We start from the raw sequence: 25,994 nt of genomic DNA on the forward strand, positions 1-25,994 counted from the left end.
CTATAATTTTATTGCTTAATGGGTATTACTAGAATGTCTACTACCCAATTTACGAGTCATACATTTGAAAATAATTATTTATACCTTATAGAAATGAGCTTGTTTGCGCCTAGGGTAAGGGAAATTGCGCACAGAGGTGTTTGGTCATTTTCGTGGTACAACATAACTTAAATCAAACATTTTAATGCTAGGGGGTCATAGTATGAGTGTTAAGCTTCACAAATATTAAAAAACGATTTTTGTAGCACTTGTTTGTAATAATTATTTTTCATAATTAATAATTATTTTCTCCTGATGAAACCCAATTATTGCTATTTGTGACTGTTCTACATATAAAATGCTCACTACATCCCATGCCTATTATTTAGATACATATTAACACACAAGTCTAGGTGCAGCTGCCTAACTGGGAATGCGTGAGATTACTGCGCCATATTTATTTAAAAAGGACTGTTTGCAAAATTCCACCACCCGTGTTTAACTAGAGAGGTGCTGGCTGAATGAACATTTCTATTAGATATCCTGCAGCTGAAAAGACTTGGCTGTGAACATCTAACACCGTGCGTCTAAAGAACAGGCAATTTCGTTTTTTCATTTTTTTTTTCTTTGGAGCCTTATTTACATCTATTGAACGTGACCCATACACATACATACATTGAGCTCATTCCAGACACAAAACAGAAGGGGGGTCAAACACTCAGGACACACAAAACAGCGCGCTCTAACCATTTCTTGTACATAGCGCCGTTCTTGTACATAGCGCCGTCGCAATTTACAACAAAACCCACAAACAACATAGACATTTAAACACCCATTTTAACCCATAGGTCAACACTTAGGACAGGAACAAGGAACAGCCTACAGACTGTGTTCAAAAATAACCTGCCAATACTAGTTGTAAACCATATTTACAACAAAAACGTTTTAGTTCCTATTTTTCTTTTTTTTTTTTAATTCTTCAACAGATTTCCAGAAGGCTGCAAAAGGGACAGCCTCACAGACCTATAAAGAGAGCTCATAAATTGGAGTACCAACCGGAGGTATCAGACGCGAATCCTCCAACCGGGAATCCTTTGTTGCAACCTAGTCAATACTAATACAAAACAAAATACCGCGACCAGGCATCTGCGCTCACTAGTCGGGTTTCAAACTTCATGGGGATATCTCCAACGATATACACGCAAATGTACGTGACCCACGGTTTTTGAATACTGCAGTGTTCAAATAATACTAAGGAACCAATACTGAGGAAGATTATCCAACGATAATCTGAACCACAGCAACCAAAGGCCTACCAAATGAACCAAATGTACCGGTACCCAAACCAAAGATTATCTTAACAAAAGCAACCAGTGATAATCTACAAAAGCAACCAAGACTAAGGACCGCGTCACATTTCTGCGACCAATAAATAACTAAGGACTGCGTCACATTTCTGCGACCAATAAATAACCAAGGACTCAGAACCAAAAAGGACTGGGAGCGACCCATTTTTATTCTTCAACTAAAACAGATGGAGAAAATATCTCTTCAACTGCCTATACAAATTGCAATTTGCATATACAAAAATATTTATCCAAATTGTAACTGTCAATTCCCCACTGCACTAACAGTCTGTTAAAAAATACTTACAGCAAAAAAAGAATGGGTTCCTTAGTCAGGAGTGACATCTTTAGGAGGGTGTTAAGTCAGAAAAATCAAAAAACATACTGGGCCACAGAGACAGATAATCCCCCAGAAAACCCTGTGCCCAGAGTACCTCTTTTTGGTAGAATTCTGTCTTGTCTTCCCCAGCAGTTTTTCCATCCTTTGACAAAATACTGCTGTAGATAACCACTCCATGATAAGGCCCACAGTTGGATGCGCCATTTGAGGAAAAGTTTAAAATGACTCACTCTCCCCACCAGGGATCTATCCAGCAGTTTGCATAATAAAGCAGCAAAGGAATTGACAGCCAATCTGTAAAATTAAAAGACATCTTTATTATAATTAATTATGAGGCTTCGTCGTCCAACCGTAGTTTTACAACTGAAAGAGGGAGCCTCTCTGAGCTTTCTCAGGCAGGCTTTTTATACAAAAAGTTTGTCCCTAGGCTCATATTCTTGCTGTGACGCACATCATTGTAGGTCGCTCCCATGGTACCATAACAAAGCAGGCTATAATTATGAATTCCATTCTACTTGCCCAAACTGACCAACCCATCTTCCATCATGAACATATGTCAAACTTCACATATTTTCCTGTGCAGGCCGGAGAAACTCACAATAGAACTGGTTTCCTCCCCATCATATAAACAGTCACCTCCCCATTGTAAAAGCCCAGAAGCAGAGAAACGGAGCCAGGTGTGGAAGATAGAAATGTAGGATAAGGGATGCTTGTGGGTCATAAACAGGCATGGCTACTGTATTCGGCCTTCTAATCTTGCTCAGGCATAATGTCCTGATCATTACCGGTCTATTGATACCAAATTCGTCGTGGTATGATGATATTTTCTGCACGAGTGTTTAGGCCTTGGTACACCATCATGGCAGGGTCCGGAATTTTCAGAACCACAGGTCAGAGTGCAGCCAAACTCAGTTTTACCTCCACGGATCCAACCAAGGTCCAGAAAAGACGGTAGCCAGTACTCTGGAATCTGATTTCTCTCTGGACAAGCTCGAGGGCGACGACCTCTCTAATATGAATGGTCAAATCTCAAGGTTCATATAATAAATGAACGACTGTGTAATCAAAATGATTAAAGATATGAAGTAGCAGAGAAATGGGTATAACAAAAAGAAGAGGTAGTAGGGGAATATCACTCAGTATAATCTTGTTCCACAATCATTATTCTCCAGTTTTCAATACATTGATGTCAGCTGACACGTGTTTCGTCACGCAGTGACTTTTTCAAGGCTTAAATGCTATAATTCTGGGTGCTGGGAAAGTATGTTGAACAATTCTATACTCCGTTTCAAAGTGGCACTTCCAAAGGTGGCCAACGTTTTTTTTACATTAAAGAATACTTTTCTGGTATAGCAGAGAAATGGGATAGAAAAATCCAGCCAGATCCAGTATTCTTTGGATTCATCACCTCTGAACACATATCACTGTCACATCTCATATATGTAGCAGACGAACCTGGAGCATAGATATTCTATAGCACCTCAACCAGATTTATGTTTTATATGCAGCTGATAAACTAACAAGAATACATGTTCAAGCTGAATGGGACGACGAAATCATGACAATGGGGAAGAACTAAAGTCAGATTACTACTAAAGGCCTGATTACAGGTCTGGTGGTCAGAGGACAGCCAGACCTGTGGGGAGTGGTGGTGGCGGTCCAGCCACCACACACCAGGTGTCTGACTGTCCTTTTCCAACTAGGACAGTTGGACCGCCATTGCACCACAACAACTGCCAGGGATCAGAGATCCCTGGCGATGGTGTGGGAGGTCTTGACGCTCTATTATGCTAGACGATACTGCGGTGGTCCCGCCAAGCATATTACGGGTTTTCTCTCTGTCACGGTTTTCATGGAGGTTCCTACTCCATGAAATCCATGGTAGAGAGGAAACCAAGTGCCTCGGGACCATAAGGTGCATGCAGGAGCGCACATGTTCTGCCCCCTGTGTATATATCCCAGTACCTGCATGGCACGGATGACACCAGCCCATGCTGTGCAGGTTCTGTCTTTGACATTCCCATTGTGGTGCCTATTTCATGGGCATCGCTGCGGGACCACCAAAGAATAGCCCACTGGTGACAAAAAAACATTGTAATCTGGTGGGCAGTGCGCACACAGGTTTGGCACCTAATATGAAAAAGGGGCCCCTGAATAGGATGTAGGGCAGGCCAGCAGGGGAAAACAACGTATCAAATGTCAAGAGAAGGAAGGCTGCCCCATGTATTTAAGTTAAAGGCTCTTATAGAGTCCGCAACTATTGTTCAATGAACACAACTTTGAGCTTACTTTCAAAAAGGGCCATTCCCTGAGAATTCGGACACAAAATACAAAAAATGTATAGATATTTTTTCTCAAGGATATGTTTGTACAAAATTGACAATGGTTCAATCACATAGAACTCAATAAAGCGCCCCAAGTCCCCCATTCCTTCCTCATTCTTCATCACCACAACATTCTACTAAACTCTCATCCCCCATTCCAGCATTCATATCCTATTCATACATCCAGTAAACATCGTACACTAATACACTGGAGTTGTCCCGCAACATCAACTCAGCACATCGCTGGGGAGAATAATGGTGGTAATAGCAGGACACCACGCCAACGCGCGTTTCAGTGCTCGGCCTGATCTGCGGCCGCACATTCATCAGGGCATGTATACGATGGGAAACAGGCAGGGGCAACAAGAAGTCAGGAAAAATGGCCACTCTCAAAGGGAGGGGTCACATGGAAACAGTCTGATGCGCTTGTGAGGATTATGTTTAAGAAAATTTGCGTGGTTCTAGGAAGAATGGTTCAGTCGAGCAGAAAAGTTCATCAAAAGGTCCCAAGGAATGGGGTCTTGTTATCTGTATAAAATACTAGAGGGCGGGAGCAGCTTCCTAGGCGCGGTGTCCAGTTAGGATGGAATTTTTTTCCCAAAAAAACAATGTTTCTTTTCCCCTCCAGTCACCGAACGTCAATCAAGGCCACAGTAGGTTTAACAGATGTAAACTGTCACGACCTCGACAAGATGGTAACCGGCATGCGGAAACGTCAGGGGATGGTGGATAAAAAGGCTCTCGAGGATGCCGATTTTAAGTTTCCCACACTACCGGAGCGTCCGTCCATGAACGCGGGTTCAGCTGGTTTGGCAGTCTAGAAGCGGGCTGACAGCGTGGCGGACCCGCTCCCACACCGCTAAATTCATTAATCAGGCCCTAAGTGCCTTTTAAAGATGGAGTCTGGTTCAGGAATCAATATCAGTACCAAAGAATAAAGTCAAAATGCAAAACAATAAAAATCCCAAACAAAATTAGAAATTTGAGTAATAAACATATCACACAAAACTGACAAAATTTAAAAAAGGCAGACTGAGATATGAAATTTTAAACATTTACGTAGAAATAGTATATGGTAAATGACAGTCAGTGGTCGTGCTAGACTGGGACCAAGGTGCAGTTTCACACAGACTACAATAGAGCATGTGCAGTATACACCAAGTAGATAGGTCCAGTTGAAATCTTGAAGTCAGAAAGGTTGAAAAGTTTCTAAGTCCCACTTGGCTGGAGGAAATGTTTACAAACGTTTGCAGACCTTATTCTACTGCCCAAACAAATGCACTTCTAACACTCCGAGGATCTCAGTGGAGGCACTTAGAGACTCACTAGGTATGAGTCACAGGCCAATAGTAGGTTTTAGTCCAGGTACTGTAGCCACTATTCAGCTGGAGACTTCCAGGATAAGGCCTCTTGCTGCTTGGTGTCTCCTGTAGCCATACTGGAAGTCAGCCAACTGACTGGTGGAGTCAACTTCTTTGTTCTGGGTATAAGTGGGATCGGGTCCAGTCCTTCAGGACTCCTCTCAAGTCAAAGGCAGCATGTCCTGTTCTCATACGATCCTCTGTAGATACAGAAAGTGTTCTGAGGAAGGCTGGGTGAGGGTGTATTGGGTTCACCTGCCTGTGGGCGGGAAAAACCCTAAGACATAGTTATTTTCTCTCTGATTAGTAAAGTGAATGTTTCCAGGCTCTGGACTATCTACCTTTGCAGTAATTCCTGTTTGGCTGACTGCAAGCAGGCCCAAAATCCATTGTGTATGGCAATTCCAAGATGGCGATAGTCTTTGGGACCACAAAACATGGAGTCTCAGCTGAGAGTGTGAGTGGGGAGTGTTCTATGGTAATCCTAGGGTCCTCGCACATTTAACACTAAATTCTAGATTAAAGCAAGCACTGTACCCACAACAAACCCAGAGATACAAGACTGATAGTACAAAAGCAGAGGCCTTCATCAACCAGACAGGAAATTCTCAAGAATTGTCTTGGGATCCTGTTCTTTCCCTCTCATGTAGAAAAATGATAACAAACTGACAGTTATGTTTTATGTTTTCACAGGTTTTTATTTTTTTTACAATCTTTGACATGTAATTTTCATTTCTTTACACATTGATGTTGAACTTAATATAGATACATTAAAATTTAAATGTAGTGTTTAAATGTATTTTAATTATATTCTGAAATTAAATTGTGAGTGTTAGTATATGTGTTTTACTGGGAGGGGCAAATCCCTTTAAAAACTGCCTCTTTAGTTTGATTAGCATTTTTTCTTTTCAGGTGTGGTAAATAAAATAATTACCCTGTCAGAATTTCTATACATTAACAAGGATCATGCATATAATGAGAGGCAGAGTCCGTGGTGTCCGATTCAGAAGGGCTTTCATTCAGTAACTCGAGTTAAGGGAGAATCGGGTTCCATCACCACTAGGGATCAGGAAGGATCGTCATCTGAACTTTATTCACAGAGTGCATTATTTATAGTTAAAACATACATTAACTTGCATAGAGAAGGCGGAGCGCTCCAGGCGGAGCAAGTGAAAGAGAGAGATAAGAGCACATGGGCGTGAAAAAGGGCGTGTAAGAATGAGTACACGTGGGTGTTCACTTGATGAGTCATAGGTGTGTCATAGGTGGGTGGATACATGGAGGGGGTCTGCATGGTCAGCAGGAACCTTTACCCTACTTGTGTGCGCAATTTGGTCATGATGTGGAATTGACGTGTAACTGGGGGAAGCTGGGGGGAGCTGACTTTCGTGCTAGTAGAGGAGTCTTGGATGTCAGGACGACCTGCACTTCTGGTATTATCTGATATCTTGAGTTTGGAGGATGTATTATCTGACTTAAAGGTCGCTCGAGCAAAGGCTGCTCATCACTAAATCTTAGTGTGTGCATATATTTCTTCGTGCATTGCGTGGGGCCATGGGCCTTCTATGGATGCGGGTTCTGTAAATCACTTGGATGGAGACAGAAAGGCTAGGCCCTATCTTCTGCAGGCGGAATATGTTTACCCTTTTCATTAAGCAGGAATGTGTTTCTGTGGAGCAGAGCAGATAACTGTAGGCAAAATACTGTCTTGGCAGGCCGAGCTGGGCACCTCTCGGCTGAGCAGGAAGTATGTGAGAGGTCAGGGATAAATAACTAAACTGCAGCTTTCAGAGTGTCAGGAGGCATGGAGCCTGAATTCGGGTCCTGGCTCGGCTGAGCCACAAAAACGAGTTCATCTCGACTTTTAAACGTGCACCATGTAAATGCATTGGCAACATAGGCCTCAGCGTAGAATTAACGTTTCTTTCATGGAGGGCTTGGTACCTGCCATGTTAGCATTGAACGGGAATGCAGAAGCATTATTATTACAGGCATGAGAAGGGAATTGCATGGTAACATGGACATACATGGGGTATATGTACATACATAGGGTGCATGTGGGGGACACACTGGCCACGTAAAATTTCTATTTCCTAATTCCCTCCTTGTCCCCTACTGTGCCCTTCAGGACACATCTATATTCATGATACCATATATCTGATCATACAGCATCATTTGCTCGTCTTGTTTCTTTTGTATACGTGGATGGGGAATACAGGCAGTGGCACACAAGCCGCAAATCGCCGGGCCACATTGCAGACAGAGACAGCAACTGAATATAACTAGTAGTATCATTCCTAGGAACGACAATACTTTCCATCCCCATGCTGATATTACACTCTAGACCCAACCGGACCAAGTCCATGTGCCTGGGTTTTGGTGTATCTCGTGAGCTATCTTATGGAGTCTTGTTATTGCTGCGTACACGGATGGCGCATTATTAGGAATAAACACGCAACAACTGGAGGTGATCACTCTACAAGCCCCGCCCCTATCTGCCAGGATGACGTCAAGAACAAGGCGATTCTGAAGAACAACAAGTCTCATAGCAGACTGCTCCTCGGTCAAGTTCGCCAGGGCAGAAGTAGTCTCATTCACTACTGCTTCAAGTGTTCTTGTTAACCTGCGTATTAATTTACTGTTTTGGACGGGACCTATGAAAAAAAAGAATCCTTTATTGAAATTTGTATATTGCTCCAAAGCTGTCTCAGTCTGATCGACAACTGGGGAATCAGTCTCCCTCTTGTGTCTAACATGTACTAGTCGTGAATCTTGATGATAATGGGATGGGGCTAGAAAAACGGGTGGTAGTAGGAACGCTATATAACACGTCCCATCCCAGTTTAAGGGCAGACGTATATAGGCTGTCTGACCGCAAATGAAATAGGAATGGCGGGAAGCTTTGAAAGTAGACTTTCCTTTATCATTGAACTCGACCACAGTATTACAATCACTGTGTCCTAAATGCACTGATCCTTTCTTTCTAACGCATAATTCACCTTTTACTGGTAAGACTGTTATGAACGGTGGACCTGTATTTTTCTCGGACTGGACATTCAGAATCATATAGTTAAGGGAAGCATTTCCTTGTTCGTACACTTCATTCTCTAGATCTGTTCCTTTTCTCTGGGGAAGACCATCTTCGTCTGGAAAACATGCCCTATTCATTACTTTATTTAAATCTCCCCAGATCCAATCACTCTGGGAATCCGTGAACTTTCTGTCTTGTGACGACATTAAAGCAAACCATGCTCCGCACGAACCATTGTGCGAGAACGGGAAAGGAAAGAGGGGCAGAACTCCCTTCGTTTTCTGATAAGGTGGGAGTCGGCCACATACCCAGCAATTCGTTACATTGCTGGTCTGATGAGAATGGTGCAACATTCGAATAAAAGTATTGTTGCACAGTGCTAGTCGGTATGACAGTTCATGGGGTGGCAGATCACTGAATGTGTGCTCTACAGTGTCATTAAAGGAAGAATATATATGTGAACCAATAGGAGGAAAGAAAACATGTAGCGTCAAGCTGATACATATAATCGATATACTTAGAAGAAACATAATAATCAGGGTTACTATACATCTACTGCGTAAAGTCTTGCAGTACTTTTCATTCTTATCTCTCTGTCTGCTATTCTGGTCTACGATCTTATAGATGTCAGGAACCTGTCTAACCGATTCACCACAGGGTGGACTTAAACAATTAAACGCTGTCTGACTTACTAGACCGTAATTTTGACCTATACTCCTGTTGCGGAGTCTTTTCTAGCAAAGGGGGCTTTGAGTCACTGGTTTCGGGGCAGTCTTTAGTTTCGATCACAGTTCCGGTATGTCCATGGAATTTCTTGATGTGTTGGGCATGGATCCAGCCCTTACGTCCCTCGACCTTGACGGCAGTCCTCGTTGTAAGCAGTACTAACTTCGGCGTTCGCCAGCGGGGCTCGAGAGGGCTTGAACGATCAAAATTCCGCACCAGAACTACGTCTCCTGGAACAATGGTGTGTTCTTTAACTTGGGTGTTGTCGAGGAAGGCGGCTGCAACCTGTGAACGACAAGAGAGGAGTGCAGACATCAAGGAAGCCAGGTAATCTGCCAGCATATTACTGTCAACATCGGTAATTCTCTTTGGCATAGGCGTACCCCACATATTCGGTGGTCTACCAAAAACCACCTCGTAAGGGCACAGTCCTGTTCTGGAATGAGCTACCATACGCATGTAAAAGAGGGCAACCGGCAAGGCTACCATCCAATCCACGCCTTTTTCTGCACAGACTTTCGCTAATTTTGTCTTAAGTGTTTGATTGTGTCGCTCTACAAGTCCGGCTGCCTCTGGGTGTCGTACACAATGGAACTTCCACTGGTACCCTAACAGAAGAGATACTTGTTTCATTAATTCAGAGGAGAATGGCTGACCATTATCTGAGTACACGACACGGGGCAATCCGTACCGCGGAAAGAACTCTCGAACCAACTGCCTGGCAGTGGTCACAGCAGTGTAATCTGGGACTGGGTACACTTCTGTCCATCTAGATAGTGCACATACAACTACTAGGACATATTTGTATCCTCGACATCTGTCCATCTGGATATAATCCATCTGGAGGACTTCAAAAGGGTGGTCAGGAGGATGAAATCCACCTTGTTCCACTGGAATGCCTTTGCCTGGATTGAACTGGCAACAGATCATGCAGGTGCGTACTTTCTGTTTTGCTGCTGCACACAGGTGCTTGTTGAACCAAATATTCTGTAAACTGTCTAGCATAGCCTTTTCTCCTAAGTGTGCTGGACTATGTGCTGTGTTTATGATGACTTGAACCATAGAGTCAGGGAGAAACCATGTAGCTTTGCCTTTTGTCATCCAACCCTGGTCAGTCTGGACCCCTCCTTGTTCAGTCCATTTCTTTATTTCGTCTGGAGTGGCATGTGTCTGTATGTCGAGTACATCTTGTGAGGGATCCCTGACTGTCATGCAGTTTTTCAGTGATGGCACTTCTGTCTTTGTCGTGTCTGTTGGAGTCTGGGCTGTAAGTTTAGCTGTTCGATCTGCCAGGTCGTTACCCTGGGAAATGGTGTCTGTGACTTTCGTATGTGCTTTGCATTTCATGATGGCTATGGCTGTAGGCAAGTGTATTACTTCTAACAGAGCCTGAATAAGGGGACCATGCTGAATTTTGGCCCCATGAGAGGTCAGGAAACCTCTCTCCTGCCATAACACTCCGAAGTCATGAACGACTCCGAAAGCGTACTGTGAATCTGTATATATGTTTACTTTCAAGTCCTTGGCTCGTATGCAGGCTTGTGTCAGAGCGATGAGCTCTGCTGCTTGGGCTGACAGTGTGTCAATTCTTTGTGTCTCTATGACTTCAGTATCAGTGGTCACTGCATATGCGGCCACTAACTCTCCTGTGCTCGTTCTCATGCATGAACCATCTACATAAAGTGTCAGGTCAGGGTCTGGCAATGCAATGTCTGTCAAGTCTTGTCTTGGCTTCGTCACTGTATTAATTACTTCCACACAGTCATGTGGTGCAGTGTCCTCTGTGCTTGAGGGCAAAAGTGTAGCAGGGTTGAGAATATTGCATCGTCTGATCTCTATGTGTGGCTGGAATAATGTCAGTTCATATCCTGTTAGTCTTGCTACAGTCAGGTGTTGTGTCTGAGTTCTGTTCAAGAGAACTTCCACTGAGTGTGGAACCTGTACTGTCAGGGGGTGTCCTAACACTATGGAATCACTCTGTCTTATTGCTAGGGCTGTTGCTGCAACTGATTTCAGGCACGCAGGCAGAGCCTGGGCCACTGGATCCAATGTACTAGAAAAATAAGCACACGGCTTGTGTTTTCCTGCTTGATCTTGCGTAAGGACAGATAATGCTGTTCCCTCTCGTTCAGTGACAAAAAGTGTAAAAGGCTTGCTGTAACAAGGAGTCGCTAAAACTGGTGCTTGACATAGGGCTTTTTTCAATTCTTCAAATGCAAGGGTATGTTCTTGTGTCCAAGGGAGGACAGTCGAAGACGCTGCCTCCTGTGTTGTTAGCTGTATGAGTGGTTTGGCTAGATATGCATACTGGGGAATCCATTGTCTGCAGTAAGAAGTGAGGCCAATAAAGGCTCGTACTTCCTTTTGTGTCTTGGGCTGTGAAAGGTTGTCAATTAACTGAATACCATCTTGTGTCAGCTGTCTACCCCTCTTGGACAGCAAGTGTCCAAGGTACACCACTTGCTGTGCACAGAATTGCAACTTCTAAGGGGACTCTTTGTGCCCCTTGTCTGCCAGAAAGTATAAGACTATCAGTGATGCATGTTCGCAGTCTTTTTCTGTTCGTGCTGTGATCAGTATATCGTCTACATATTGGAGCAGTGCGGTGTTGGCAGGCATGTGAATACTGTATAGTTGTCTTTTCAATGCTTGGCTGTAAATACTAGGACGTTCTGTGAAACCTTGAGGAGCTCTCGTAAATTTTAAGCTGCGTCCATTTAAACAGAATCCGAAGAGGTATTGGCTCTCTGGATGTATTGGGACACTGAAGAAGGCGTTCTTTAGATCAATTACAGTGAAGAACGTCGCCTCGGAATCAATTGCAGTCAGTAATGAAGAAATGTCTGGGACCACTGGGTATTGGGGTATTATGCATTTGTTCAGTTCTCGGAGGTCAATCACTAGTCTGTAGACAGGTGGTGCATTAGGGTCAGTTCGGTTAAGAATAGGGATGACAGGTGAATTACATACATTCGAGTCAGTTTCTACTACCACTCCCTGTGCAATGAGTTCGTCAACAATTTTCAGTAAGGCTACTACGGCATCAGGTGGTAACTTGTATTGCCGGATTCGTGGCAGTACTACTCCTGGTTTGAGAGTGACACGGTGTGGCGTAATGTGCATGTAACCTACATCAGTCGGACCTTGTGACCATAAATGCTGTGGTACATTCTGGAGTCTGGGATCAAAATCTTTCAACACATAATGTCCTTTAAAATCACGTAAAAACAATCGCACTCCTTCCGGAGAACAACAAATAACTGCTCCTAGTTCTTTCAATGTCTTTATACCAAGCAAATTTTCTGGACATAACTTAGTAAGTAACAAGTCTGTGGTACGGGACAATGGACCGACTCCTAGGGAAACTGGCTTTGACACTTCGTTAACAATAGGCTTTCCTGAAAATCCCAGGGAAACATTCTGTGAGCCTGAGAGGGGTGCCCCTGGAACCTCGCCATGACTGATGGTAGTTCTGCTCGCCCCTGTGTCAATCAAAAATTTTCTGTCTTTTCCCAATACACGACTATGTACATAGGGACCCTCTTGATCTACAGGAACCTCAATAAGGGGCAAGCCAACCTCCCTCTCTAGGCTGTTTCATGAGTACTGTTGATATTCTGGATAGTCTGACTGTGCGTACTGGTACATTTGTTGCGTGACTTGTTGTGTGGCAGCTACTGGTGGGGGTGGAAAATTCGCTACTGTCTGTTGCGTGTTCTGTGGGGTGCTATTCTGTCTAGGAGGATGCGGTCTTTCTTTTGTCTTGCCTGTAGCTATATTGTGTTTCAGGACAGCACATTTGTTTACATAGTGACCTGGTTGCTTGCAATAATTACAGTTCCCTTTAACAGGTGGCGTGCCCTTTTTATTCCCATTAGCTGGTACTGATTGTGCAACTAGCACTTTCATATTCGTATCTTTCATGCGTCTCTTTTCATGTTCCTGTTCCTCTCTAATTCTGTTCTGGTGGTATTGTAACATTTGCAACAATTGGGAAGGGCTATTTGCTTGCCAGGTACTCTCAACCTTCAGTACTCTATTCTTGATCGGGGGTAAGGAATTCTCTACTAATTTGCTCACAAAAAGATGTGGATACGATTCACTACTTGGCTTAAGGCCACTATTAATAGTAAAACATTTCTCGAATCTAGAATAAAAATCACTGGTGTCTTCGTCTTGTTTCTGTTTACAGGCTGAAATAGCATCCCAATCTTCCTTTTTAGTAACCAATAATCTCGGCAGGACCTGTATCAAGAGTTCAGGTAGTTCTTTGGCTTTGTCCCCAGGACCAACACCAGGGTGCCGGCCTTTATCCTCATTTTCCAATTCTGTCCAACTTATCTTTCTCTCTCCCACCTCCCAGTCTTTCTCTTTAAGCTTTTCATAAATACCAGCTGGTAACAGTACTTTTAATAATTTAATGATGTCAGGGTACGTGTAATCCCCTATGCGGAGAATGTCTTTTAATTCACGGTGGAACCCCCCCGGGTCTTTATCATGGCAGGGCAGCATCTTTTTCATTTCCAGTATTTCTATTTTCGTCAAGGGTGTGTAAACGTTTACTCGCTGGAGCTCACCCGTTGAATTTTTAACGGGATGAACCTCTCGTAGGGGGTTCTGTCTGTCTATGTGTAAGCTCTTTCTGTCGTGGTGTGGGGCAGGAATCATGCACGTGGTCAGAAAAGTCAAGTACTTATGTCGTTGGTCCAGAATGACATTAATTAATTCGGTACCTAGGCCTATCCATCTCTCTAGGAGTATATCGTCCAGTAATTTATACAAGGGACCGGGATCAGAATATTGACTCTCGTACAACGTTATCAAATGTATAACCATGTAAATACCAGCCAAACGCTGTTCGTTCGGAGGAATGCTTAAAAAGGTCTGAGCCACTACGTCACTGCTGTATATGTTAGAATTAGACACCCATTGAACGGCTGACCGGGCTAATTCCTGTTCGTGTACGGTGTGGAGTCTATCGCACTCTACTCGTCTTTTCAGTGCGTTCTCAGTAGCTTGGAATAGATTTTCGAGGGAATATCTTTCTTTTATGGGAGGTCCATGTTTGCTGTAGTCGAGGCACTTGGGCCTGTCAAACTGTCTGGCTCTGCCTACGTAATTCATTTTATCCACTTCCTCTGTTTCGTGCTCAGCATCATCTGATGCTGACTCCTCTTTCTCGTCAGACTCTTTCCTGTGTAAGCTTAGAATCTCTTTTCGTATTTTCTTGTACATGCATTCTGTCTTTCCCACTGTATCATGTTTACCGGCAGCTATGTTGTCACTCCTATCAGTCATACCTCTAGTTACTCCTTTATCTGGCTGGTCTTGTTCCCTGATCAGACAGTTAATCAAAAAACTTAAAATTGTGCATTGAACCTCCACCTTTCTTTGTTCCATGGCCTCTTCTATACTCTCGGGTCCCTCCCCCGTTCTAATGAAATGGTATATTTTGTCTAAATTGTCCTTCATGCCGGTAATGTGATCAGATACTCTACAGCGCGTCTTAATCGTAGTGAGTACACGAGCATTGCACCCACACCTGGTACTGGATCGTATATACAATGTGAAATCGTTACATTATGCTTATAGGGTGATGCTGTCATTTGTGGCGTTGGTTGTAGTCCTAACTCTTGCAGTGTTCGCGTTGGTGGCGGTGTTTGTGGCGTGTTTGTGGGCCCCCCTCCCACTGCCCCTTGTCCTAAGTCGTCTTTCACGGTCGGTGGAGGAAGCAGTTGTGTAAGCTGATCCTATGGTGAGGGCGGAGGGAGAAAAGGATTGTTGACAGATGGGACAGGAGGAGGGAATTCTGCGTTTACATAATCCGGAGCGGGCTCCTCTAGATAGGAGGAAATAAAAGCCTCAGCTTCTGTCTGTTTATGCCTACGTACTTTAGTCGGGATCAGTGGTGGCGGCAAATTACCGGGTACTTCTGAGGGGGTCACTTTAGCTAGTCCTTCAGCGAGGACGGGATACATACCCGTGATGAGGGCATTTCTTTCTCTATCTGCTTGTTCCGCCTTGACCCGTTCCCCCTCTTCCTTTAGCTCTTTTTCTCTGGCTTTTTCTGCTGCCTCTTTACTTCTCTCTGCTTTGTGGAATTCTTTCTCTGCTCTCCTATGCGCTTCTTTACGCCATAACTCAATGGCATCTTTCTGGGACTGTCTAACTTTCTTTTTCCATAGTGCTTCCTCTACTCTCATAATGCATTCAGCATCCCATGTTCCTGAGGCAAGCCATCTATACTTCTCTTCTAGCTCCTTCGTGTAATCTACCCATAAGTCTAAAAACAGTATGGCATCTAGCCCATGTTTCTGGTACATAAAATGACCAGGTGTGTCTCTAGGCGGGACGGGAACTGACTCTTCGAGTATCCCTCTCCTGGTCCCTATCTGACGTAATTTCGAAAACAGTGGCATGTTGGAACTAAACTTTAACGAAAACACAATATACACAAGAATAGACTGAAAACAACCATTCATACTACAACACTAAAACATTAAAAACAGATACATCCTAACTAGTACATAGAAAAAAACATGATCCTGAAAAACTGTTTACTTTATGTACTGCAAAACAGTACAACCATACCGGTGTCGTAAAGAGACACGTCTTTACCGTGTCCACCGAAATGGACACGTCTCTACCGTGTCTGTGTACCCAGACACGTCTTTACCGGGCTCAAATAAATGAACCCGTCTCTATGCGTTCCCAATAACGGTACTCAACGGGAAGCAGAACTGAAGGCCTCGGAAACTCGATACTGCGTGACTGCTACTGCTGCTGCTCATGCGCATGCTCCTCGGAACAGGTGGGCCTCGGGATACCTCGGACCTTGCTCTCTCGGCTTGGGCTCTGGTTGGGATGGTCCGCAATCCTCACCGCCTCGTGTGGATGCCTGGTCGCAGTCTCCGTCTCCTCCGTGGGCCTGAGGGAGTAGGCAGGAAGTCCCGCTGTCGTGTACACTTGAAGTCCGTCACGGCTGTAGAAGGGGGCAGGGGGCTGGACCTACATCTCCAGCGCGTGGGGAAGGGGACTGGTCCCTATTCGGGCACCAGATTATGTGGTAAATAAAATAATTACCCTGTCAGAATTTCTATACATTAACAAGGATCATGCATATAATGAGAGGCAGAGTCCGTGGTGTCCGATTCAGAAGGGCTTTAATTCAGTAACTCGAGTTAAGGGAGGATCGGGTTCCATTACCACTAGGGATCAGGAAGGGTCGTCATCTGAACTTTATTCACAGAGTGCATTATTTATAGTTAAAACATACATTAACTTGCATAGAGAAGGCGGAGCGCTCCAGGCGGAGCAAGTGAAAGAGAGAGATAAGAGCACATGGGCGTGAAAAAGGGCGTGTAAGAATGAGTACACGTGGGTGTTCACTTGATGAGTCATAGGTGTGTCATAGGTGGGTGGATACATGGAGGGGGTCTGCATGGTCAGCAGGAACCTTTACCCTACTTGTGTGCGCAATTTGGTCATGATGTGGAATTGACGTGTAACTGGGGGAAGCTGGGGGGAGCTGACTTTCGTGCTAGTAGAGGAGTCTTGGATGTCAGGACGACCTGCACTTCTGGTATTATCTGATATCTTGAGTTTGGAGGATGTATTATCTGACTTAAAGGTCGCTCGAGCAAAGGCTGCTCATCACTAAATCTTAGTGTGTGCATATATTTCTTCGTGCATTGCGTGGGGCCATGGGCCTTCTATGGATGCGGGTTCTGTAAATCACTTGGATGGAGACAGAAAGGCTAGGCCCTATCTTCTGCAGGCGGAATATGTTTACCCTTTTCATTAAGCAGGAATGTGTTTCTGTGGAGCAGAGCAGATAACTGTAGGCAAAATACTGTCTTGGCAGGCCGAGCTGGGCACCTCTCGGCTGAGCAGGAAGTATGTGAGAGGTCAGGGATACATAACTAAACTGCAGCTTTCAGAGTGTCAGGAGGCATGGAGCCTGAATTCGGGTCCTGGCTCGGCTGAGCCACAAAAACGAGTTCATCTCGACTTTTAAACGTGCACCATGTAAATGCATTGGCAACATAGGCCTCAGCGTAGAATTAACGTTTCTTTCATGGAGGGCTTGGTACCTGCCATGTTAGCATTGAACGGGAATGCAGAAGCATTATTATTACAGGCATGAGAAGGGAATTGCATGGTAACATGGACATACATGGGGTATATGTACATACATAGGGTGCATGTGGGGGACACACTGGCCACGTAAAATTTCTATTTCCTCACAGGAATAAAACCCCTGATCAACCCTTTTTATTAAAATAATTGTTTTATTTATTTATATATCTGAGTATTAAAGGTTTAAGTTAGTTATGTTTTAATGGGGTGTAGACCCCATATCTTCCTTTTTTAAATGAAATCCTATATTTTGTGTTGGGACAGTAATGTATCTTACATGGTGTACAGTTGTGTTCCCCGGCCTGCGCCAAGTCCTTTTTACCTTCTCAAACACAGTGCGACAGCATTGCTAGTCATTTCATTGGGAAAATTGACACGATTTATAACAATATCATTTTGACTGGCAATCTCCATTCTTCAGATGATATGGTGCTCGAACCAACCTCTTTAGCGAATAACTCTCTTGTCAATTTCGCTTTGCTTACGATCGAAGAGACAGAAATGCACCTTAAAAATGCCAAATCCGAATCTCCGCTTGATTTTATTCCGGCAAAAATAACATCCATTTTGGCTACACAGCTGGCTAACCCCATTTGCAATATTCTTAATTACTCCCTGACAGAAGGAGTCCTTCCTCTAGCCTGGAAAGCTGCACAGATTCTGCCTATTAAAAAGAACCTAAAAATTCCCTCAGAAGACATAAGAAACTACCGCCGATCTCTTTGCTTCCTTTGCACAGTAAAAGTCTTGAAAAACACATTAACACACATCTTTCTAATTACATTGAAACCCCTGACAGTTTGGACCCCTCTCAATCCGGCTTTCTTCCTTGCTATAGTACAGAGTCATCTCTAGTGGCTGTTAGAATGCTGCTGGATAGGGGTCATGCGGTACTGTTGGTGCATTCAACACCCTATCACACCAAATCTTGCTCAGAAGACTGAGTGATATTGGTGTTACTGGGCTTGCCCTGGAATTGCTTACCAACTTTCTTCCGGACAGAACGCAGACCGTTAACTTAGGTCCTTTTCATTCCAAATCTTGGAGTTCGCCTTGACCAAAAACTGATTTTGAGAGAGCATGTCTCCACGACTGTCGGAGCCTGCTTTCATGTTCTTAGGATGCTCAGAAGAGTATTCCCTTTTTTACCCTTGTCCGCTAGGAAAACCTTAATACAGGCACTAGTACTTAGTCGTCTAGACTACTGCAATGCGCTCCTTATATCAGCCACTGAAAGAGACATCAATAGACTGCAGGTAGTCCAAAATACAGCTGCTCGCCTCGTGGCTGATGTCCCACGCAGAACAGCTTCTCTGCCTCTGCTCAAAAAACTTCATTGGCTGCCTATACGTAAAAGGATCCATTTTAAAATCTGTTGTATGGCCTTTAAAGCGGTCTACAAACTAGGCCCTAGATAATTGAATGAGAAATTTGTAAACTATGTTCCCAGTAGATCGCTCCGTTCTGGAGATAAAGCTCTGATTAAGGTTCCTCGTATTAGCAAATCACGACAAGGAGGCAAAGGCTTTTTCCATCTTGGCCCCCGGCTTTGGAACAGTCTATCTATCCACCTCGGACAGTGTCCTGACATCCTGTCATTCTGAAGACAACTGAAAACGCTTCTCTTCTGATCTGTCTGATGGAGTGTTATTGAGTCCTAGCGTGGAGATACCCTTATGGGGTGAGTCATGCGTCTATAAATTCCAAATTCAAATTCAAATTCAAATTCCTGCAGAGGATGCCCAACTACAAGTATTCGGCATCCAGGTTTAAGATTTTATTTTGGCCCCAGCCTCTCGCTGATCAAGAGAGTGTGCAAAAGTCTGAGCATGTTCGTCGACAAAAGTAAGGTCTTTATCTATGTGGGGGTATTTGTAGCGTGCACTGTTTTTTTGTTTTTTTGTCCTCATCTCACCTTGGCAAGTACAAATGAACACTCGCAACCCGCTATCCATCCTGGGCGCCCCGGGTTGAAGTTCTTGCTGTACCCAGAGCCGACCAGGCTACCCCTTTATTCCGGAGCCAGGTGTAATCATTGGACAATTTCCGGGTTTCTTACCAGCCTCATTTCCTTGGCCTATTCCATCAAAGGTTGCCATACTGCGCTATTCCTATTGTGTGCTGTGCTGGTTTCTAAGCGTGCTATTCTTAGTACAGATTGAAGCCATTTTTCATGTAGGGGGGGGGGGTGACATCCTTCCAGACTTTACAGATTTCCCTACGTGCAATTAGAATAAGCGTGAAAAATAACGCCACCTGTGTATCCCTTAGCCCAGACCAAAGAAGACCCTTGCAACATTAAAACTAAGTTTCATCTTGAAGATACTCTCCAATGTCTTCTCAATGGTGGCCCAAAAAGAGCCAATCCTAGGACACTCATAAAAAACATGGATATCATCGGCCTCTGGCGTGTCACATCTGGGGCATACAGGGGGTGGGTTGACAAATTTTGCGATTTTTTTAGGGGTGTAATAAAGCCTGTTTATAACATAATAGTGATTCTTTTTAAGGGGAGCGGATTTAACAAATCTATATAAATATTGAAGGGAGAAATTATGTAGATCGGCTGAGGGTGCCTCTAAGATAGAAAGTCTCCATACTTGATGTAATGGTGGAGCTCGAATTTCCTCTGCCTCAATCAGCTTCCTATACAAAAAACCCACTTCTTTCTTCCTCTGAGTTGGGGCCGAGAGTACCAACTCAATGTCCCAGTTTCCACCAGTGTTATTTTTCTCAGAGGAATACCACGAACAGAGTTGAATATATTTAAATTTTGAAAAGGAGTCCCCAATCCCAAGCGTGCACTGTTACTCCAGGAGTGTCCTGGTGCTGAATGGTGAAGGGTAGCAGTGGAGGAAGGTGGGGTTACGGGCTAGAATAAAGCCAAGTTTTTCATTGCTTTCCGGAACAGGGGTTTAGATTCAGTATTTCACGGGTGGAGGAGCATTTTATTCCTGAGCTAAGACCAGACCTAAGGGGCTGCACAAAGCACTCCTCAATTTTTGGACAGTGGACTACCGTTCCTGTCTGGAGGTTCCATATGTACTGTGCTGGTGGCAGTGTATCTGAGACTATACCTCTTTATATATGTCACTGGGGTGAATGTATACTGGAAAATCATGTAAAGTTCTGCTGCCATACACTAAGCCAGACCCTAGTACTAACATCCCCGTACAAATTTGTGTGAGCTTATGGGTGTAACCTGTGTGGTGCTTACATTGTGTGTATGAAGTAATAGAGTCTTGTGTTTATAAACTTGGTCTGTCCATCTGCCCAAGATGAAGGTTGAGTTTGTTTTCCCAAGCAGTGGAAGGGTATTGCTGACTTTCCTGAAGCTAGAAAGAGGGGACATTGCAAGTCTTTCCAAACTTGCCAGGCAAGTGGTAGGAGTGGAAGGAAGGTCAAAGCTCCTCTCCAACCCTTTCCAGTGGTTTGAATGCCCTTTGAAAGGGTAGGGCAGGGCATTGTGAGGCCACTTTATCCCAGGACAGCCATGGGCAACAGGTACATCCTGGTCTTGGTGGACCAAGCCACCCAGTACCCAGAGGCCTTCCCTCTCAGGACAACAACAGTGCTAGTGTTGGGCCGGGCGTTATGGGGATCTTTTCCCGAGTGGGGTTCCCCAGCGAGGTGGTTTCTGACAGGGGGACCAATTTCATATCCAAGAATATGACATCCCTGTGGAAGGAGTGTGGAGTAACCTACAAGTTCACCACCCCTTACCACCCCCAAGGTAACAGGCTGGTGGAGAGATTCAACCAGAATTTGAAGGGCATGATTAAGGGTCTAGCAGAACCCATGAGGCGTAAGTGGGACGTCCTCTTGCCGTGCCTTCTCTTTGCATACAGGGAGGTACCACAGAATTCTCTTGGGTTCAGTCTCTTTGAGCTTCTGTATGGTCACCCTGTGAGCGGACCTCAGAGTTTGGTGAAGGAAGGCTGCTCTCAGGAAAACTCCTCTGTAAGTGTTTAGTTACATGCTGGCCTTCAGAAACCAAACTGCATGCTTCAGGAAACTTGCTCAGGCGAACCTGGAAGCAAGTCAGGAAGAAATGAAGAAGTGGTATGACCAGAATGCCACTCTGGTCGAATTTCAACCTGGGCAATAATTGTGGGTCATGGTGCCAGTGGAACCTTCTGCCTTGCAGGACAGGTGGACTTGGTCACACAGTGTGTCATTAACTCTTTCTGTCATTTCTCTGCAGTGCTGGGGTCCCTGGGCAGTGCAGTGATATGTCTGAGACAGCACAGTGTGTCATTAACTCTCTCTCCTATTTGAGTGCTGAGGTCTCTGGGTTGGGCAGTGATACACTTGAGATCACACAGTGTATCATTAACTTTCTCTCCTCTCTGCAGTGCTGGGCTCTCTGGGCTGGGCAGTGATATGTCTGAGGTAGCACAGTGGGTCATTAACTCTCTCTCCTATTTGAGTGCTGAGGTCTTTGGGCTGGGCAGTGATACACCTGAGGTCACACGGTGTGTCATTAACTTTCTCTCCTCTCTGCAGTGCTGGGGTCTCTGGGCTGGGCAGTGATGCGTCTGAGGTCACACAGTGTGTCATTATTTATCTCTGTCCTCTCTCTACAGTGCTGGGTTCTCTGGGCTGGTCAGTGATTGATACGTCGGAGGTCGCACAGTGTGCAATTAACTCGCTCTCCTCTCTCTGAAGTGCTGAGGTCTCTGGGCTGGACAGTGATATCTCTGAGGTCACAGTGTGTCATTAACTCTTTCTGTCCTTTTTCTGCAGTGCTGGGGTCTCTGGGCTGGGCAGTGATATCTCTGAGGTCACACAGTGTGCCATTAAGTCTCCCTCCTCTCTGTAAAGGGCTGATGTCTTTGGCCTGGGCAGAGATGCGCCTGACGTCACACAGTGTGTCTTTAACTCTCTCTCTGTCCTATCTCTGCAATGCTGGGTTCTCTGGGCTTGGCAGTGATCTGCCTGAGGTCGCACAGTGGGTCATTAACTCTCTCTCCTCTCTCTGAAGTGCTGAGGTTTCTGGGCGGGACAGTGATATCTCTGAGGTCCCAGTGTGTCATTAACTCTTTCTGTCCTTTCTCTGCAGTGCTGGGGTCTCTGGGCTGGGCAGTAAAGCACCTGAGGGCACACAGTGTGTCATTATTTATCTCTGTCCTCTCACTACAGCGCTGGGTTCTCTGGGCTGGTCAGTGATATGTCTGAGGTCAGTGGGTCATTAAATCTGTCTCCTCTCTCTGCAGTGCTGGGGTCTCGGGCTAGGCAGTGATATACGCCTGAGGTCACACAGTATGCCATTAACTTTATCCCTCTCAGTGTAGTGCTGAGGTCTCATGGCTGGGCAGTGGTACACCTGAGGTCACACACTGTCTCTCTCCTCTCTGTGAAGGGCTGAGGTTTCTGGGCTGGGCTATGATACATCTAAAGTTCACATAGTTTTTCATTAATTCTCTCTCCTCTCTCTGCAGTGTTGGGGTTTTTGGGCTGGACAGTGATATGCCTGAGGTCACACAGTGCGTCATTAACCCTCTCTGTACTGTCTCTGCAGTGCTCGGGTCTCTGGGCTGGGCAGTGATACATCTGATTTCAAACAGTGTGTCACTAAACTTGTCTTCTCTCTCTGAAGTACTGAGGTCTCTGCGTTGGACAGTAATATCTCTGAGGTCACACAGTGTGTCATTAACTCTATCCCTCTCTGTGTAGTGCTGGGATCTCTGGGCTGGGCAGTGATGCCCCTGAGGTAATACACTGTGTCATTAAGTCTCTCTCCTCTCTGTGAAGGGCTGAGGTATCTGGGTTGGGTAGTGATGCGCCTGAGGTCACACAATGTGCCATTAACTCTCTTCCTCTCTGCATTGCTGGGGTCTCTGGGCTGGGCAGTGATACACCTGAGGTCACACAGTGTGTCATTAACTCTCTTCCTCTCTGCATTGCTGGGGTCTCTGGGCTGGGCAGTGATGCCCCTGAGGTCACACAGTGGGTCATTAACTCTCTTCCTCTCTGCATTGCTGGGGTCTCTGGGCTGGGCAGTGATACACCTGAGGTCACACAGTGGGTCATTAACTCTCTTCCTCTCTGCATTGCTGGGGTCTCTGGGCTGGGCAGTGATACACCTGAGGTCACACAGTGGGTCATTAACTCTCTTCCTCTCTGCATTGCTGAGGTCTCTGGGCTGGGTAGTGGTCAGACTGAGGTCACACAGTGTGTCATTAAGTCTATCTCTTCTCAGTGAAGGCCTGAGGTCTCTGGGCTTGGCAGTGATATGCCTGAGGTCACACAGTGTGTCAATAACCTGCTCTGTCCTCTCTCTGCAGTTCTGGGGTCTCTGGGCTGGGTAGTGATGCGCCTGAGGTCACATAGTGTGCCATTAACTCTCTCCCTCTCTGCATTGCTGGGGTCTCTGGGCTGGGCAGTGATACACCTGAGGTCACACAGTGGGCCATTAACTCTCTTCCTCTCTGCATTGCTGGGGTCTCTGGGCTGGGCAGTGATGCGCCTGAGGTCACATAGTGTGCCATTAACTCTCTTCCTCTCTGCATTGCTGGGGTCTCTGGGCTGGGCAGTGATACACCTGAGGTCACACAGTGGGTCATTAACTCTCTTCCTCTCTGCATTGCTGAGGTCTCTGGGCTGGGTAGTGGTCAGACTGAGGTCACACAGTGTGTCATTAAGTCTCTCTCTTCTCAGTGAAGGCCTGAGGTCTCTGGGCTTGGCAGTGATATGCCTGAGGTCACACAATGTGTCAATAACCTGCTCTGTCCTCTCTCTGCAGTTCTGGGGTCTCTGGGCTGGGCTGTGATGCGCCTGAGATCACACAGTGTGTCATTAACTCTCTCTCTCTCCCCAGCGTTGGTGAGTCTGGATTTGGACACAGCTAGTCCAGCCCTGTACATCTATTCGAAGGGAAGAAGTGTGACATCGACAGACGGAGGACGTCCCCCCCCATATAGTCCTAAGGCCTTCCAGCGCTGCCGCTGTGTGCTGGGGAGGGGGGTGTTCACCTCAGGGAGGCATTACTGGGAGGTGGGCGTGCAGGTGCGGAGGGAGAGGGAGGATTGGGAGATACAGCAGAGAGTGACGTTGGCAGTGGGGGTCGCACGAGACTCAGTGGAAAGGAAGGAATATATTGCAGTGTCTCCTGAGGAGGGGCTCTGGGCTGTGCAGCGGTTCAATGATGGTCATTACTATGCTGCCACCTCTCCTCTCACCCGCCTGTACCTCCATCAGCGCCCCCTGAAGCTGGGGATGTACCTGGACTGTGATGGGGGGCTGATGTCCTTCTACAACGCAGACACTCAGGAGCACCTCTACACCTTCAATGACACCTTCTGTGGGGCGCTGCACCCCTTCTTCCGGGTCGAGGACCCACTGATAATCCTGCACCTGGTGTAACACATCAGCCCCCATCTTCTGTCACCTCACAGAGGGGCTGAACCCCTACTTCTGGCCCACTGTCCCTGGTGTAATAGAGCCTCCCAATAACATAGCAACCGCCCCGCTGTCCCAATCCACTGAGAGCTGCACCCCTGCTTCTTACTCTGGTCAGGACAGACCCTCCCTCCACCCCTGGCTTCTCTTCGGGGGCTTCAGCCTTACTTTCACCTACTGATAGACATCTGGGGGAAGGGAGGAAGCTGCAGCCCCCTCGTAACAGGTTGCACCCCATTTCCTCAACATCAGGGAGACTGCGGCATGCGCCCAGCGTGGAGGGGTGGGAAGGCATTGGCAGAGGGTGGGTGAGTGGCGGAGTGGGTTTACGTGGGTGGGGTGGGCAGCTGGATGGACTGGGGGGAGCTCGGTGGCCTCCATAACTGCCAGGTGTTGAGTTAGGATATGTGTGACATTTCCATGTTTGAACTCTGCAATGAGTGACATTTCATGGACTATGGGTTTCATTTTGAGCGACCCTTTCTTTATAAGGCACTCATTCACTGAGCTCCAGCATAAGAAGGCAGCCCAGGATGGCCGCAGTACCATGAATCGTGGCGCCTCCCAGGACCCCCAGGCGAGCACCTCTTCCATGCCCCCCGCCAGGATGGCCCCCCCAGGGCCTTTGTGGGCTGCACTGACACCCTCACAGCTCTGACAGCTCCCCCTTCCCCGCAAGCACTGCCCCCCCCCCCCCCCCCCCCCCCCCCAGCTTGCATGTGTGACAACCACAGTCCCCGACGGTGTTGTGGTCACTGCTTCAGAGGCTCTTGATGAAGCTCAGATTTCATCGATAAGATTTATGCATTAATAAATGGGACGCAGACTTTTGGTGCAAGGGAGAACATGATTGAGGCCTGCTCAGATGCTTAATGAATCATGTAGACCCATGCTCAATTCATTAATCATGGTTGTTTAATTGTGTTTATTTTAGATTTAACCTCACTTTAGAATGTACATTTAATTTGGAAAATGTGTTTTGAACGTTCAAAGTAGCATATATCTGTGCTGAATTAACACGCGTGTTACAGTGTCGAAAGGCTGAATTTGCTTTGGGGGCTCAGCTCACCGCGGCCCTTCGGCCTTGAGATAAGAAAGAAATGCTGTTCCTCTCATCTCATGACCTTTCTTATGATTTACGCCTCCTGTTTCTGTCTCTTCTTGAAAGACCTTGCTTGTAGCATACTTTTATCTCAATGCAGTTTGTTTAAACAAAGCTTTAATCACTTCATCTCAATGAGAGAAAACTGAAAAGCACACGTTTTTCTGCTTCATTATTATAACATGTATTTTCTATTTCCGCATGATTAATACTTTTGTTTGAGAAAATGTAATTGTTTTCAGGAT

At 45.7% G+C, this 25,994-nt stretch overlaps 1 protein-coding gene across 2 annotated transcripts in view; it reads left to right on the forward strand.

Moving 5' to 3' along the window:
- The window catches only part of LOC147700381 (butyrophilin subfamily 2 member A2-like), a 151,647-nt gene extending 126,663 nt beyond the window's left edge, over positions 1–24,984 (forward strand). For both annotated transcript variants that reach the window (XM_086935745.1, XM_086935746.1), the window contains exon 4: positions 24,067–24,984. In XM_086935745.1, coding sequence (XP_086791871.1) covers positions 24,067–24,611 — 545 coding nt within the window. In that variant the 3' untranslated portion in view covers positions 24,612–24,984. The remainder of the gene's footprint in view (positions 1–24,066) is intronic.
- Positions 24,985–25,994: the final 1,010 nt, after the last annotated feature.

The sequence above is a fragment of the Lissotriton vulgaris genome, chromosome 8 (genome assembly GCF_964263255.1).
Source record: "Lissotriton vulgaris chromosome 8, aLisVul1.2, whole genome shotgun sequence".
Lineage (NCBI taxonomy): Eukaryota > Metazoa > Chordata > Amphibia > Caudata > Salamandridae > Lissotriton > Lissotriton vulgaris.